The sequence below is a fragment of the Phyllostomus hastatus genome, unplaced genomic scaffold (genome assembly GCF_019186645.2).
Source record: "Phyllostomus hastatus isolate PE091 unplaced genomic scaffold, TTU_PhHast_1.1 phas_contig_148, whole genome shotgun sequence".
Classification (NCBI taxonomy): Eukaryota; Metazoa; Chordata; class Mammalia; order Chiroptera; family Phyllostomidae; genus Phyllostomus; species Phyllostomus hastatus.
This window is the reverse complement of record NW_025333607.1, coordinates 22,995,555-23,012,200: the sequence shown is the minus strand read 5'-3', so window position 1 is coordinate 23,012,200 and position 16,646 is coordinate 22,995,555. Positions and strand designations below refer to the sequence as shown.

The window sequence follows — 16,646 nt, the reverse complement described above, 5'->3', positions numbered from 1 at the left end:
CCCCACAGAGTTCATTTCCATCTAGCAGCGAGCCCCGCCAGACGTCTCAGTTTGTCCTCGGCTTCTACTGAGCGGGGAAGCCCGCAAGCCACGTCTCCCGTGGCCAGCAGAGGGCAGTGCGGGCTGCTCAGACCATGACATTGACCCGCTTCCGCCGCGTTTTCCCAGTTCGCCTGGTTCAGAAGCGTGGGGTAACCTCAGAGCGGCGGTTCTCAATGTTCTGCATCTCATGCACCAGTTACTAAAATGCTGCAGCCCTCCAAAAAGATATGTTTTGAGGATCCGACCCAAAAATAGGTCTAATTTTGATCCGCACCAGGCAGCTGTGGCTGGGTTGGCGGCTGTCATTTTGTGACGACAGCCTGAGGGGGAAGAGGCCGGTCCCCAGATCGGCAGGCGCTGCTCGGCGGCGCAGGGATTCCTGCAGGCCGCTTGCAAATCGCCGCCTGGAAGGACTTCTTTAAGGCGGATTTATTTACTTTTCACTTGCCAGCTCATGAAACCCCCTCCCTCCAGCCGACAGTATAAAACGAGGCTCCGCCCAAGGTGTTGCTTGTGACCAGGCAGGTGCGATGACCTGTCCCCCCCCCCACCGGCTCTGAGCCCACCGCCGTTCCCACCTCTCCCCCGCCCTCCATCCGCAGACGCCCCCCCCCCCGTCTTCGTAGAGCATCTTGTGACCCTGGATGCAATGTCTTGGAGACCTTTGTCCACCACGTTGCCCCTTCCTGGCGCCAGGAGTCCGTGGGCAGCGAGTGGGCTGCTCGCAAGACCGGAAATGACCCTGAACCCCGGAGACCGGTGACGGCGGGGTCCATCCCAGTGGGAGAGCGGCCGGGCACGGCCAAGGTCCCCAAGGCCCTGCGTCTGCTCCCCCTGCGGGGACTGGCTCAGACCCTTCACATCCCTGAGCAGCGCTTCCAGATTGTGAGGACAAGGCCCCCTCGTCCATTTTTCTCGCTGTCGCCTGTTTGCTGGCTTGTTTTGTACGAAGTGCTTTCCCTTGGAAACAGCTAGGTGGCGGAGCCCGCTGAGCCCCTCTCTGCACCCGGAGTTTATCATCCGAGTGTCCAGGGGCTGCTTCTCGGAGGCCCACGAGGGCCGGGCCCCTCCTACCACCCGTTTGGAAGGCCGACGCTCCCTTTTCTCGTCTGCTCGGGGTTGGAAAATGCCCGCTGTCCCTTGCGCGGAGTCCGGCGCCCAGGCAAAGGCGGGCCCTGTTGCCTGGGCGACAGCGCCGTCCGCTGAGGGACTGTGGCGGCAGCCAATGGAAGCCTGGAGGGGCGTGGCCAGCCCGGTCTCGCGCAGCCACCGCTGGGCCGGCAGGTAAGAGGCCGGGAGTGGGGGAGGGGTGCGTGATCGTGACGGCCCAGAGGGGCCCCGGGTGACCCCAGGCCGCGGGTGTGGCGGCGCCGACTTGGCCGCAGGGTCAGAGCTCCCGGACTCTGCGCCCCAGGTCCCGTGGGGCCTCAGCGGGCAGAGCGGGCTGTGGGCCTCGGAGCCGGGGATCGGTGGGCCTGAGCGGGGATCGGGGCCCCGGGACACCCCCACTGTCTTCTGGGAGTCACAAGACTGGGGAGAGGGAGGGATCGCAGCACTTGGCGCCGGGTCGAGGAGGCCCTGGAGCCCGGGAGCCCAGCCCCACCCATCCCAGGTGAGGCCGCGGCCGCTGGCCCCGTCTGACCCCGCGACCTTTCCCAGGTGTCGGGTCCCCGGGCCCCCAGGATGACCGGCGTGAAGCTCCTGTGCGTGGTGGCCGCGGTCGGCTGTTTGCTGGCGCCCCCAGCCCGGGCCAACAAGGTGAGGGGGCGGGGCCTGCACCCCGGTGGACAGACGGGCACCCGCACCCCCCCACCCCCACCGCCGTTCCCCTGCGGCCCTGCCTTTGGGGGTTTCCCAGGGGGCGGGCCCTCCGGGTGGGATTCCAGCCGGGGACTCTGTGTTTGGGGCAGTGGCCCGAGCTGTCCGCGCCATGCTCGGCTCTCGGCTCACCGCAGTGGTTCTGTAGCGCCGCGCTCCCGCGGGGTCAGGTCCTCAGCAGATGGGAGCTGCCGCCTGGAGGGCTGCCTCCCCAGGGCTGGGGCTCCTAGGGTCACTTCCAGGCTTTCAGGGGCAGCGGCCAGGGCCTGGGCTTGGGTAGCTTCGTCCGGAAGCTGCGAGGGAGGCCCGAGCTGTTAGCAAAATTCAGCAGAGCACATCTGAAGATGATGACTTTTTTTTTAAAAAAAAAAAAGCATGAATGGGAATCTACATGGTTTTAAAAAATATTTTATTTATGTTTAGAGAGGGGAAGGGAGAGAGAAAGAGAAAGAGAGAAACATCAGTGTGTGGTTGCTTCTTGCAAGTTCCCCACTGGGGACCTGGCCCACCACCCAGGCAGGTGCCCTGACTGGGAATCAATCTGGTGACCTTTTGGTTCGGAGGCCGGCGCTCAGTCCACTGAGCCGCAGCAGCCGGGGCACACATTGGCTTTTCCAAGTGACTCCTGCACCATGGGGCAGCCCACCCACCCAGCAGCCAGATGGGCTCCGAGGGGGTGTGCAGCATGGAAGGATTTTACAGGAAGAAGGGTGGGGAGGGGAGCTTTTGACTGGAGAAAACAAGGGGCTATTTGTGGCCTGGGCATCTTTTCTTCGGGGAAGAGAGAGGGAAGGTGTTTACCCCGCAGGCTGCCCCTTCTCTCTGTGGGGGAGGGGGAGGGGGTGGGGTGGGGGTGGGGAGGGACCGGGTCTCGCTTGACCTTCCGGCACCTGGCCAGAAAACCCCAGAATGGTGGGAGAAGATGGTGTTTCCGGGAGAGGCTGAGGCTGCGGTTCGGCCAGGTGCTCCATCCGGGTTCCGAGTCGTGGGCCCTCAGCCCGAGGAACAGCACCCGGGGCCTGTGGGGTTTTCTTTAGGCAGGGGTTGCATGCACCACCTCTGGGGGGTCCCTACCCCGGGTGCAAGTCCCTGTGGCCGTGTGTCTCACGGCTTCAGAGGGGCAGCGTGAGTGTCCCCGTGGAAACGACCCACTTTTTCTCCCTCCCTCAGCCCGTCTCTTCCCCCAGTCTGAACCCAGGAGGTTGGAGGTGGGGGTGGGGGGAGAGGCCAGCTACAAGACTGGGACAGAGGTGCACATGCAGGTGGGGGCGCAGGGTAGGGACCGCCACGCTCCCAGCGCCCCCAGCCCTCCGGCCCCCGACCCTCGGCAGCTTTCTGTGGTCATCTGCCGCGTGGACGGCTTGTCTGGAAGCCCCGTGGTGGCGCGTCCCTCCTGCGAACGTCCTCCTTGGCCGAACGTGGGGAGGAGGAAAGGTCAAGAGCCTTCCCGTGGCTGCCATAGGGAACGGGGAGCCGGGAGCTGGGGTCTTGCTAGAGGGTGGGCCCGCGACACCCCTGACACTTGCCGTCTCCCCCAGAGCTCCGAGGACACCAGGTGCAAGTGCATCTGCCCGCCGTACAGGAACCTCAGCGGGCATATCTACAACCAGAACGTCTCGCAGAAGGACTGGTAAGGCCGCTCGGGCGGGCACGGGGCCGCCGCCCCTGCTGCGTCCGTCACGCGCCGTGTGGCTGGGGCAGAGGCGGGGCCGAGGGTGTCCGTGGGGGTCGAGGGCGAGTCTCTGCTCCGGGCTTCTCAGGACCTGGGGCGCCCGTCCTGCCCGGTCCCGCAGGGAGCTGAGCACAGACGGGGGGATCCCGTGATGAGAGCTCGGACTTTCGTGGAGGTGGGTTTTGCTCGGCTTTATTGAGATCCAGGTCCCACGCAGCACTTGTGCGAGTTTGAGATGCGTGGGGATGACGTGATACACGTATGCAGGGCGGGTTAGCACCTCCGCCCGCTCAGGCGGTTGCCGTGTGTGTGTGTGTGTGTGTGTGTGTGTGTGTGTGTGGTGAGTGCAGGGAGGCCTGCCCTCTTAGCAGCCTTCCAGGGGACGGTAAATGCACAGTTTTGTCAACAGCAGTCCCTGTCCCTCCCTCACATCCCCCCAGCGATGTGCGTTCACAAAGCCCTAGGACCCGAGGTCCTGGGGCGGCCGCGGGACCTCGTCTGTTGTGGCCACAGTCGAGAGACCGCCCGGGGGTGGGGTGAGCTGACAGACAGCCCACCCCAGACGCCCCCACGGTGCTCAGTCGCCCGGCCCCTCCCGGGCCGGCCGGAGCGGAGGCCCGGAGCCCACGCCCTGCCGCCTTCCCGTCTGCCGCAGCAACTGCCTGAGTGTGGTGGAGCCCATGCCGGTGGACGCGGAGGCCTACTGCCTGCTGTGCGAGTGCCAGTACGAGGAGCGCAGCACCACCACCATCAAGGTGAGGGCGCGTGCGCGGGCCGGGCTCCCTTCCAGAGCATTCCAGGTGGCTCCGGGGCTGGCTTCCAGGCAGGCCTGTCCCGGGCACGGAGACACACTCCTGCCCCTGGAGCCAGCCGCCCTGGGCCCTCTGTCCTGGGCCCGCCCTTACACTCTCACCTGGACTCCGGCCTTCCCAGGGACTCTGGCCCCTAGGCCGGGTCCTCACAGCCCCCAGCCCGGCCCCGCTTCCTGATTGCTCACGGCCCCCCAGGGCTGGTGTCTGCGTGGGTCCCTGCTTGTCCTGCGAAGGGCCCAGAGCAAGTGTCACTCAGAAGGGACTCGGGGATGCAGCCACCCAGCTGGGTCCCCCTCCAGGCTCACGGGGAGAGGAGGTGACCCTCGAAGGCCCCATGTTCTCGCCTCTCAGGTGGAAGCAGCTGCCCCTCCCCTAGGCTCTGTCCCCGCCCTGCCCCCACCCCGGGGCATTGCAGGGCATTCTGGTCCACAGGGTTCGCCGTTTCTTCTCGCTCTGGCCTTGGGAGACTGGCGGGCAGGAGGGGACGCTCGGAGGAGGGCCCGCGGCCATCCACCGTCCCTCCGAGCCGCAGCCAGGCTCAGGGCCCGGTGTCTCCTCAGGTCACCGTCATCCTCTACCTGTCGGTGGTGGGGGCCCTGCTGCTGTACATGGCCTTCCTGATGCTGGTGGACCCCCTGATCCGGAAGCCGGACGCGTACACGGAGCAGCTGCACAACGCGGAGGAGGACGAGGTAGCCGGGCCGCGGTGGCCACACAGGGTCCCGCGCCCCCAGGGTCCCGCCCCCCCCACTCCCGTCCACCGCCCCACTCAGTGTCCCACTCAGCCCCCAGATGCCAGCTTTCTTCCTCTGTGGGGACTGCCCGGTGCGCCCCCAGATGACGCAGGGGGTGGCCCTGGGTTTCTGCAGATGTCCGGCGTCGGCAGCTTGGGGGGCAGCCGGGCAGCCGTGTCTCCCTGCCACCCTGAGCTGGGCAGGGGGCCGGGCCCGTTGCGAGTGGCGTCCTGGTTGCTCGGTGGTGTCAGGCGGCGGTGGGCTCCAGGGGGCGGGATTATCTCCCGTGACCCCAGACACTGCTCGGTGCATAGCACGGCCCCGCGGGCTCCGGGGAAAAGTGGGCCTTCAGGTGCGAACACGGGGCAGGCAGGTGGTGGGCCCGAGGAGCTGGGCACGTCAGGGCCGAGGAGGGCCGTCGGAAGTGCGGCTGGGAGCCTGCAGCAGGTTATCGAAGGCCCCCCGTGTCTCGCTGAGGAGTCTCTGCTTCAGCAGATGGGGAGCCCCTAACTCCAGGCACCCTGCATGCCCCTTGGGCCCTGGCACGATGGAGGCGGGCATGGCAAATGGCCACTGCCCCCCTTCCCGTCGCCCCCCCCCCCGCTGGGGAGGTCTGCACTCCCTGCAGGGGAGGGCATCGGTGGGCAGAGGGAGGGCCTGCGCTGTGAGGGCAGCAGTCCCCACGGGAGTCTGGGTCTCAGCCCCGCCCTGGGACCGTTGGTTGAAGGAACGAGAGATGTTTAGCTTAAAAAAACATAAACAAAAACAAAAAAAATCCTCCAGGAGGTGCCTGATGGCGGCATTCAGATGGGAGTCTGTCTTCCCCCTGAGCAAAGCCAGGGCAGCAGGACCCACGGCGGGGGGGCGCGGTGCAGGGGGCGTGGGGCCGGGGGCGGGGACTTAACACCCTGTGAGGAGCAGCCTCGCAGATGGACCATGAGTTTGGGGTTCAGGGTCACCGGTCCTGGGCTGAACTGCCCCGGGGAGCCGCAGGCCGGCGGTGGGGCAGGGCAGGCTTCCCAGTGGGAGGGCCGGGGCTCAGGCCCAAGTGCGCCGCTGCCCGGCCCCGCGGGTGCGGCCCTGCCCCGCTTCCGGGACCCGCGGGACCCGCGCCAGCCGCACCCGGCCCTCGGCTCGCGCCCGCGGGGCCAGAGGTGGGGCGGAGAGGCTGGGCCTCGCCTGCCGGGGGGTGGCGCTGGAGTTGGGTGGTCCGTGCTCGGGAGGAAACTCCGCGCGCCTACCCGGTTATTAATGCACGGTAATAGCAGCTCTGGGGGCGGGCGGGGGACATCGCTAATAAACACTCGGCGATGAGGGCCCGTGCTAATTGCAGGCCTGGCTCGGGCGTCACTGAGAGATGAGGGCTGATTACAGCTCCGGCGGGCGGGCGCGCGCGCGCGCGCTCCTCCCGGAATGCCCGGCTCCCCGCCTCCGCCGCCGCCGGGATGGGGGAGGGGGGAGGGGCGGCCCCGCCCTGCGGCCTGAGCCCCCGCCCCCGACCCCTGGCCTCTGCGGGGCTCCCCCCTTTGGGTCTAAGTCAGGGCTGCCTCCGTGGGGGGGGCTCCGGGGAGAAAGGGCCAAGCGTGGTCAGTGCAGCTCCCGGAGCAGAGCCCCGCGGGAGGGGGCGCGTCTGGGGGCAGATTTGGGCGGAGTCGGAGGGAGGGCTGTCCACAGTGAGGGGGGGCGCTGTGGCCGCGCGGCTGGGTGCTGGGGGGCAGGGTGGGGGTCCGGGGAAAAGGGGGCTCTGGAGGGAACAAGGCGTGTGTCCAGCGTCTGATGCCTGACCGAGGGGCGCCCCCTCCCGGCACCCGGACCCAGGACGGCCCCGTCACTCTGCACAACCTCTCGGGGCCTCGCCTCAGGTGCTCCCGGCCGTCCCCTCCTGGGGCCCAGCGGCTCCTCTCCCGTGCACAGGCCTCTCTCCCTCCCTCTGCCCGCACTGCGTGGGCTCCCGGACTCCAGGGGCTCCCGCCCAGCACAGCCCAAGCCAGGAGCGCGGGCAGGAAGCACGCAGGTGCGGGCAGGATCCGGTCCAGGAAATGGACGGCTGGGGAGGCCCTTCACTAGACCGGGGTTGGGGACTCACCCTTCCTTCCTGTCAGTCTGGGAGGGCTCCCTGGCAGAGGGGGCCTCCAGAGCCAGCTCCGAGGACAGTGACCGCCCAGCTGCTGGGGAGCACAGGGCTGAGGAGAGCCTGGTCCTGGATGGTGAGGACACTCAGCTCGCCCTCCCCTCTCTGGGCTCGTGGCGGTGGGGGTGTTGGAGGGTGGGGGTCGGGGCAGGCAGAGGCCGTGTCCCTGAGTTTGCTAGTGGCCTGGAGAACCCTCCCAGAGAGCACCAGGCAGGGGCCGCCCCCGGGCTGGGGGGACTCCGCTCTCGCCCCAAGAGGAGCGAGGTCGGAGCAAGACCCCCCAGGGTCTTCGGGCGCTCGCCCCGGCCAGCACAACTCGGCGGCCGTGAGACCCGACCTCTGTCTCGGCCCCCGGGCTGCGCCCCTCACCCCCGCCCGAGTCTGGGACCCCGCCAGGGGCCCCATACAGAGGCCGGGCATGCCCCAGGCCTGGGGCCCTGGGCTCCACCCCCCAGCTCCCGAGGGGGGCTCTCCTGCCCGGGGACCGGGAACCGGGGACCGCGCCGCGCAGGGAGATGAAAGCCGGCGTGTCCCTTTGAAGGCCTGGCGGCTTCGGCGCTGGGCGCTGCCCACCCCCCCGGGATGCCAGCGGCATTAGGGCCTAATCCCCGGGCTCAGACGCCCTTTGAAAGGAGGAAGCGGCCGTGTTTGCCACGACAGGAGCGGGGCTGCTCAGCCGTGTGGGCTCGGTCCTCTTTGAAGAAGGAGGGGGCGGGCCTCCTCGCAGGCTCGGGGCGTCTGCTGCCCACAGCGGGGGCCCCCGTGGTCCCCCGGCCCCGGGGCACGGGGACGGCGGCGTCGGTTCTCGTGGGCGGGGTGAGCGGGGAGTCCAGGAGAGACGGTGACGGCACCTGGGCGCGCAGGGACCGGGCGGGGGGACTCAGGGCCGCTACCACGGCCCCCTCTGCCCAGGCACCGGTGGGCAGCTCCGAGTGGGAGATCCCCGGTCCCGGGGTCCGACAAGGGGGCTGGGACAAGACACGCTGTGAAGGGGACACTCCCCTGGCCTCCTGTGAGGACGGGGCAGAGAGGTGCAGGCCAGGCCGCTCCGACGCAGCCTTCCGCCTGCCCGCCGGCGCCTGGAGAGGGGCGCTGGCTCCGCCCACCGCGCGCTGCCCGCCGCTGTCCGCGGTGCTGAACCCCGGGTCGTTCCCTGAGCCCGGGGTCCGTGTGGGGGGTCTCACCTACCCCGACGGTGCGCGTGGGCAGCTTTAGAAGAGCTCCTTTGTCCTTAAGGACGCGGCGGTTCGCTCAGGTCTTCATACCTTTGAGGCCTAGTGACTGTAGCAGGGTCGGCGGAGGGCAGCAGGAGGAGCGCCCCCCCTCCCCCCGCGGGCAGCCCCAGTCTCCGGGAAAGGCCCCGGCACCCGCAGAGTGGGGTGGTCAGTGGGTGCAGTCCACCGTTCTGCTCCTCTCTGCGCTGGGGCGGGTGCATCGCCCACCGCAGCAGCGGGGCGGCCAGGCCAGGCCTCGGAGCAGGGACTTGGGGCCTTGAGGGCAGTGTCCCGAGGTGGGTGTGGCCGGGGCTTGGGGCCAGGGAGAGCCTGGCCACGCAGACATGGTGGGAGTGGTTGCAGCAGAGAGGACAGACAGGCGGAGACCTGGGGGCGGCCCCGTGGCCGCCTCCTGACGGGCTGGCCTGAGGGCCGTTCTCGGCTGTGTGGCCAGGTCGGTGACAAGATGGCCTGCCCGGCTGCGGGCCCAGGACCGGAGATGGGGTGGAGCCTTTGTCTCATCTCCTTGTCCTCAGCGAGGGGCTCACCCCTCCGTCCTGCTGTGCCCCGCAGCTCCCCGAACTGCCTGAGACCGAACCTCACAGGGAAGCGGGGGCCAGTGCCTGTCCAGCCCTCAGCTGCCTCCCCGCCGCAGCACGGGCCACGCCGAGGCCACGCCGGCGTCTCTGGGACAGGAGTGGTGTCCTTACCACCTTTAATCAGACGCTGGCGCAGAGCCTGTCGGCGGCAGCCCCCCACTGCCCGAGACCCCACCGCTTAGGAGCCGCTTGTCCTGACCTTGTATGAAGGGCGGCGGGTGAGGCCTTGGTCCTGTGGTGGGTGTGGGCTCAGCCCCGGCCCGGTCTCCCCTCCTGAGCAGGGGGAGGAGCTGGCTGAGCCTTCCCTGCCCTCCTGCCCTCCGGCCGCCTGCAAGCCCCCCGGGCTCCTCGCCCTCCCGGAGGGACGGGGTGGGCTGGGGAGGGAGAGGCCCGGTGGCCAGGGCCTGGTGGCCCAGAGCATCCTGAGTGGGCCCCGGCGCCCACCGCAGCCATCTGGCCGTGCGGGGGCCGGCCCTGGCACCGCGGAGCGCCCACGGAGCGCCCACGGAGCAGCTGAAGTGGGAAGGTGTGCAAAGCCGCGGGAACTCCCAGAGGCAGGTCCCCCTGCCCCTGCCTGGGCCACCGGAGCTGGGTCCGATGGGAACGCCTGCCGTGCGTCGAGGGCCCGTCGAGGGCTCTGCTCACACCACCTCGCTCACCTCGCTCACGGACAGGGACGGGGGCTCGGGGGGAGGCCACCCGTCCAGGTTGTGCTCCAGGCGGCGTCAGCGCGGGACTCTCAGTCCGCTGTGGCCCCAGCCCCACACTGAGCTGCGGGGGGACACGGCGCGTCCCCGAGCCCCTGCTCCTGGGCGGCCCGCGTGCTGTGGGCCTCATTCTCTCACGCGGTCCACTGAGCTGGCCACACCCGCCCCGGCTGTCGGCCGTGGTTCTCCAACGGTGGGTCGCAGCCACCGGGTCGTGACGCGGGCTCGGTGGTGGGAGCAGCAGGCTCCACCCGTGACGCGGAGCGGGGCGCACCGGGACGCGCCCGGCCGCTTCTCAAGGCGCCCGTGTTCTGTGTGCGTGTGTGTGACCCCGTCTGGGAACAGGGGGCTTGTTACACCATCACACTGAATCCTGGAGAAATCACTGTCCAGGGGCAGCTGGCCGCCGCCCAGGGGTCAGCCGTCCCTCCCTCCTGGTGCCTGCGGCCAGCCTCTGCGACGGCCCCGGGCGGTCGGAGGCGGGAGCAGAGTCCTGGCACCGCTGGGCCCTTCCTGGGCCCTGGACGTGGGCTCCTGGGGCACGGCCGCCTCCGACTCCCCGGGGCCGTGATCCGGACGAGAGGCCCGGCCCCACGGAGGCCACGAGCCGCCTGCCAGCCTCAGCCCCAGCCAGGCCCCTCTCTGCAGCTGCCCCTCACACCCTGCTGTGTGCCTCTCCCTCCCCACCCCACCCCCCACCCAGCCTGGCAGCTGCGTGGCGACAGAAGCGGTGCCAGCCCGGTGTTAGAAGCAAGGTTGCATTTACAGGGCGGCTCGGGCTTAGAGGGCCGTGCTAATCCCTTAAGAGACGGTGGCGGGAGATGAGAGGCAGGGAGAGCTGGGAGGAAATCCCCGCGGGCGCGGGGGCCGGCCTGGGCTGCGGCTCCCCCCGAGATCAGGCCCGGGTCCTGCAGGAAATTCGCCGGCTTCAGAGGCAGCGAGGTGGTAATTAGGGGCGGATGCCACCTTTGAGGACGGAGAGGGAGCAGAGGGGAGGGGATGGGGCAGAGGGGGGGCGCCGGCCGTGCGGCCCGGTCCAGGGCGGGCTCTGCGGGGCGGTGCCCAGTCCAGCTGCGGAGGCCAGTCCCTGCGTCCCCCTCCAAGCAGGCCCCAGGCCCCTCGGGGCAGCGGACCCTCCTCCCCCTGGCTGGACTTCCTGCCCCTGTGTGGGCTGTGGCCCTGTGACCCTGTGGGAGGACCCTGTGACCTCCGGGGTCCTCTCCCTGTGGGTCAGAAGGAGCCTGTGCCGTGCCCCCAGACCCTTCCCAGGCCCCGGAGCTGGGGGGCAGGGCCGCCCCGCAGACCCCACAGCCCGGGGCCTCAGGAGGGCAGGCCCCCCTCGGGGCTCAGCGTCTCCTCTCCTCCTCCCGCTGCAGGACCCTCGCTCCACGGCGGCCGCCGCGGCCCCCCTCGGAGGCCCCCGGGCCGACTCGGTGCTGGGCCGCGTGGAGGGCGCGCAGCAGCGCTGGAAGCTGCAAGTGCGGGAGCAGAGGAAGACTGTCTTCGACCGGCAGAAGATGCTCAGCTAGGCCGCCGGACAGAGCTGGGGCCTCGTCCCCCCACCCCGGGCCGCCCTCCCGGGCCTTCCCTGGACAGGCCTGCGGCACAGCCTCCGTCTCCTCTGTGGCAACGTCCCTGGCGGTCGGCAGCCCGTGGGGAGGGAGGCATTCGGTGCTGCCCTTCCTGCTCCAAACGTCTGGAATGTTCTCACCTCTGGAGGGCGGCGCTGGGCCATCGCCACTCCGTGGGGGCGGACAGCCACCGGCAGTCAGCACACGGGGACACTGGCCCCCTCCTTCCCCACGGTGTCCCTCCACCCCACGAGCGGGCTGGGCCATGTCCTTGCGGGCAGCCACGGCTCGGGCCCTCACTCCGCTTCAGGACGCCAGGCGGCCCCACCTCCCGTGTCTGCGAAGCTGAGCCAGACGGTGGTGGCACCCCGGGACACGAGAGGCTCTGCGCGCCCGAGTGCCCGCGCCCGGGTCCCCACCGGCCCCGAGCCCCGCCGTGCCCGAGCAGGGAGACGGAGAGAGCTCATGTCCTCCGTAGTCTGTAATCACGGGAGCCACCATTAAATTGTTTCTCTCACTCTCTGCGTTTCAAGAGGTTCCGAGGGGGAAGTGTGTCCCCCGTGACCTGGCGAGTGCCGAGGGACAGAGACAGTGCCCGCGGCGCCTGCTCCCCCGGGAGCCACGCTGCTGCCCTCTGGCTGGAGGCGGCGGCTCTCGGTCCCTCCTCTCCCCGGAGCTCGGGGCAGGCAGCCCCTGGAGCTGCCCCCAGAGCCTGTGTGCATCCCCCCCTTCGTGGGCGGTCCCCTGGGACCGGGAGCGAGCCCGTGTCATCGGGGTCTCTCCGACACGGCTGGCACCCAATGCAAAACCACCGCGGGCGGGTCGGCAGGGAGAGACGGAGGTGGGAGCCCGCTGGTCACTCCGCCTCCGCCCGGGAAGCGCCGTGGGGGGTCTGGGGCCCGGGCAGAGGCAGGGTCCTGGAGGGACCCGGGACCCGAGTGTCCGTCCCCAGGCCGCACCAGGGAGGCTGGGTGCTGGGTGAGGCCGGGGCCCAGGCTGCAGGGTCCCGTGCCAGTGCTGGGGGAGTGGGCGGGGCGACCTGCTGGCCCGGCTTCCAGGAGGAGCAGAGACTGGGGCTGGTGCTGGAAACCCGGAAGGACGCGATGGCCGAGAGGCGACGGGGTCGGCTGTGGGGCCCCGAGCAGGTGCGCTCGGCCAGCGGGGGGGTCCCCGCGCCACAGCCGTGAGCGTGAGGGAGGCCGAGCCCGGGCAGCCGGCGCCGGGGACGTGTCTGCCCTCGTGGGCCCTGCACGCCCGACCCCCCGCCCCCCCGTCCACGGCGCTGCTCTCCCCAAGGCAGACAGGGACCCGGCAGAGGGCTGGGCCTCTGCGGGCCCGTGGCTGCCAGGCCGTGAACCCTTTTCCTGAGGCCTCTGGCCGCAGGCCCCGCCCCCCCTCCCCCCTGCACTCCCCGTCCACTAGGAAACCTCGCCGCGCGGACCCCGGCCGCAGGTGTGAGCTCAGCCTCCCCGGAGCCGAGCTCCACGCCCACCCGCGAGTGTGTCCTCGTGCAGGACCGGACCCCTCCCACGGCCCAGGGCAGCGTGTCCCTCCCGCTCCCAGCCATGCCCCCTGCTGCCCCTCCCCCCCACCCCCCTGCCCCTTCCATGCCGCCCGTCCCGAGTCCCCCTCCGCCTGGGAACGAGCACGAGCCCCCTGCCCACAAAGAGTCTTCCGTGGGCTCCACGTCCACCTCGGGCCACGGGAGCACCCCCCATCTCCGCACCCTGCCCCCCCCACCTCAGGCCTCTAGCCCAGCCCTCTGCAGCAAGGTCACGCGGGGGGAGTCCTGCTCTCACCTTTGCCCCTGCCCTTTGACCGGAGGGGACGCCGTGGGCCTCCCTTGGGGAGCTGCTGCGCTTGGCTTCTGGGGCCCCAGCCTCTGGTGCTCCCTGCTCTGGGCCCCCCTCCCCCCCTAAGGTCAGGGGTTCCCGGGACCCCACCCAGCCCTGAGGCTCTTCCCCACACTGGGCTGCAGCATCTCGCCAAACGTCTCCTCTCCTTCTCGGTCTCCCTGTGTCTGTGCCAGAGTCCCCCCTGGTCCCAGGCCCAGACCTGACCCCGGGGCTCCAGGCCTGTCCACCCGGGTCCCGGGGGACTCCGCCCCCCACCCCACCCCAGGGTGCCACACAGCCATCAGAAGGAGCATCCAGGCCTCCGCCCATCTGTGGCTGGCTTCCTCTCTCTGCACCAGAGTCACTCCAGCTGAAACCTGGAGGCTCTGCCCTGGTCTGCCACCCCTCACTCACCATCCCAGCAGCTGTCGTCCCTCTGGGTGGCTGAGGAACCCGTCCCCTCCCGACCCCTCCGCCCTAGCACCACAGTCCCCATCCACGTCCTTGTCATTTCTCAGGGGCCACCACGCATCATGTCACCTGCCTCCTGCACAGCCATCGAAGGCTTCCATCTGGGGTTTGAGGTCTTGGCAGAGATGATGACCTGCCTGCTCCCCGGCTGGTGGCCCCAGAGCCACTCTGCAGGAGCGACGGGGCCCCTGCAAGCCCGTGTGGGGGCGGGAGGCGTTGGGAGGTGGCTGGCTGCCCTGTGTGGGGCTGAGGAGAGAGCACAGCCTGGGGGAGTGGCCGGAGGGCTGGGGGACAGATGCCCAGACCTGCGCTCCGGGGACCCAGCAGCTCCCAGGGGCCCCTGGAACTGGCAGGGCGGGTGGGCAGGTGGGCAGTGCACCCTGAAGGCCTGGAAAGACCTGGCTTCCCACCCCCTTGGCCCTGCGGTGGCCCCGGCCATCCCTGAACCCGTCTCCGAGGACACCAGGGTGTCACCTGCGGCTGCCCATCAGAGGACGGTGACCGTAGTGGGGGCCAGGCCCCAGCCTCCGAGGGTTAGTAAAGTGAGTGGCCCAGCCCAGCGGAGACCCATGCTCCCCAGCCACCCGGGTGCAGAGGCCGACTCCCACGCACCAGCAGGGCCACCACGTCCCCCTGAAAGCCCCCCCCAACCTCTGCGTCGTCGCTGGGATGTGGGGTGCTGGCCTCCAGCCCCCAGCGGCGGTCAGAAGTGGACAGGGAACCCATGCGGAGCCGAGGACGAGCCCTGTCCACGCAGGACCACACCCAGAGCGCCCGCTGCCGCTGTCCCTCCTGCCGCGTGCAGCGGGGGGGGGGGCCCCTCGGTCCGGGCTCTGAGGGGTCACGGGGGCCTCCCCGCTGTGGCCAGACACCCGGTCTGCAGCTAGACCAGCCTTGGGGAAGCTCCACTCAGAGCCTCCTGGGGCGACACGACGGCGGCTCCCCCGGCCTCGGCTGCGTCCTGGCGTGGAGCTGCCGGGGGAGGGGGACGAGCCAAGGCCACAGGCAGGCTGGCCCTGAGGACGCTGGGCCCCTCTGGCCAGGCGGTGGGCAGGGAGGGGGGGCCGCAGCCCCGAGGCAGGAGCCCCGGCCTCGCCTGGAGGGGCAGGCCTTCTCCAGCAGGGCGGGGGGTGGGGGGGGCTGGCGGGGGAGCAGCCCGTTCCTCCCCGACGTGCGGCACGCACCGCGAGCGTTTCTGGCGGCGCCCACTCGCCAACTCTTCATGCTCGCGGTCGTGTGATTGTTTCAATGAGGTTCAGGGAAAAGCCACAGCACGTCAGCTTCGGGGCTCCGTGCGCACCCGCGGGGAGGACAGGTGAGGCGGGGAGTGGGTGCAAAGAGAACGCAGCCTGACAGCGCGTGCCCTCGGGCTGCGGCGGCTTTGGAGGGTCCCGGTGCCACCGTGGCGGTTCAGGTCCCCGTGGAGTGACCCCTGACGGCCGACTCCGGCCCAGGCTCCCCGGGGGCCTCAGGGGGTGAAGGGAGCTGAGCGGGGGTCTTCCTTCTGCTGGTGCCGTGGGGCCAAGGGTCTGCAGCCCCACACCCAGTGTACCCACACATGACAGCCTCCTGCGCCCGGTCCTGCCCAGGGGCCACCTGACAGCCCCCGACCCCCGAAGTCAGAGAGAGGTGTGCCCCCCCACCCCGTGTCTTCCTGCCCTGCAGGCGGCCATCGGCCCTGGGAGCCCACCGGGCAGGGCGGCGCCCTGGGGCATCTCCACCTGCCCTTGCCAGGGCGCGGGCGGCCAATCACAGCAGGCCAGGAGTGGCCCTCTCTCCTCCTCCAGCCGATCCCCCTCCGCCCTCCTCCCTCCCCTTCTGGGTGTGTCCCACTTGAAGCCCCGTCAGGTAAAGCGTACCTGGATCCCGGTGCCGTGGCGGGGAGCTGGGCAGAAGCTGCGAGACGCCGGGGCAGGTGGGCGGCACGGGGGCCCCTCTGCCCCCGCTGGAAGCCCACGGGCCGCGGGCCGCTGTGCTGGAGGCGCCCACCCAGGAGGTAACCGCGTCCAGGCGGCGGCGGCCGGGGAACACGGGCCAGGAGCACGCTCCCTGGGAGCTTTGTCCCCGGCCACCTCCCTCCGCAGAGGCAGGGACGCAGGCCGCCTCCCGCTGGCTGGGGGGGGGGGGGTGCAGGGCTGCAAGGGTGCTTCTGTGGTTCTGCCCCCGGACTCTGGGCTTGGCCAGACGCCTGACACCCCCCAGAGGCAAAGCCGGGCTTTCCCTGGGCAGGGGGGGGGGTGCCGGCTGGGGGTTTCCCTGGAAGGGAGGCTGGGGTCCCGGAGCACTGGGCTGCTGGGGGCCCCGGGAGGCTGTGGGGTGGGGGCGCAGGCTCCAGCGCCCACTGCGGGGGTCAGGGCCCAGCCCCGTCCCCGAGCAGCTGGGTGTCCTCGGGCCTGTGTTTGTTTGGGTCCCTGCCCCGACCCCGGTACAGGGTCAGCCGCCACCGCGTCCTCCCCGGAGCCCTGTCGTGGGCGGCACGCAAGCCCAGGTGAGTGTCCGGACCAGAGCAAGGTCTCTGTGGGCACGCTTGTTGCTTTTAAACCCTGCTGTCTGCTAGGAGCTCACCTGAGCTCTCGGAAGCTCTCTGAGCCTCAGTTTCCCCATCTGTAACGGGGGGGCGGGGCGTTCCCTTGAGGGGATCCGGTTTGTGCAGCAACAGCAGTCTCCCTGGAAGCCAAGCCCAGACCCAGAGGGGTCTGGCTGCACACGCCCAGAGAGTTTGCGGGGGACCAGACAGAGCCAGGGGCCCCCTGGCCCGGCCCCAGCCCCAGCCCCAGCGGTGGTCGCTGGGCACCGGCCCGCCCCAGCACGGGTGTTTCAGCCCTGGTCTCCCCGCACGGCGCGGTGACTGCAGAAGGAAGTGTGGCGCTGGCCCCCCTCCCACACACACACAGGACAGAAGACTGGCTCGCTCACGGCCCTGGAGCTGGGCGGGGCAAAGCCAGGGTCCGAAGCCCCTTCCGCTGGCCTGAGTCCCCAGTCACCAGCTGAGTTTCTGCGAAAAACACCTGTTCCCTCTGAAACGTGGGGGACCGCATGC

General features: G+C 70.2%; 1 protein-coding gene across 4 annotated transcripts; it reads left to right on the top strand.

Annotated features, from left to right (window-relative positions):
* Positions 1-1,232: 1,232 nt before the first annotated feature.
* TMEM9 (transmembrane protein 9) lies at positions 1,233-11,817 on the top strand. Of its 4 annotated transcripts, none has more exons than XM_045817776.1 (6): positions 1,233-1,326; positions 1,702-1,800; positions 3,399-3,490; positions 4,188-4,287; positions 4,905-5,036; positions 11,106-11,817. In XM_045817776.1, the coding sequence occupies exons 2-6, from the start codon at positions 1,726-1,728 to the stop codon at positions 11,256-11,258; spliced, it is 552 nt and encodes a 183-aa protein (XP_045673732.1). In that variant the 5' UTR covers positions 1,233-1,326; positions 1,702-1,725; the 3' UTR covers positions 11,259-11,817. The 4 variants fall into 4 exon arrangements, with proteins under 4 accessions (XP_045673732.1, XP_045673722.1, XP_045673715.1 ...); XM_045817766.1 differs by lacking the exon at positions 1,233-1,326 and adding an exon at positions 1,332-1,456; XM_045817759.1 differs by lacking the exon at positions 1,233-1,326 and adding an exon at positions 1,340-1,511.
* Positions 11,818-16,646: the final 4,829 nt, after the last annotated feature.

Coding starts and splice junctions, on each gene's coding strand:
- TMEM9 (XM_045817776.1), top strand. CDS start 1,726: ATGACCGGCGTGAAGCTCCTGTGCGTGGTGGCCGCGGTCGGCTGTTTG. Junction 3,491..4,187: donor AACGTCTCGCAGAAGGACTG/GTAAGGCCGCTC, acceptor CGTCTGCCGCAG/CAACTGCCTGAGTGTGGTGG. Junction 5,037..11,105: donor ACAACGCGGAGGAGGACGAG/GTAGCCGGGCCG, acceptor CTCCCGCTGCAG/GACCCTCGCTCCACGGCGGC.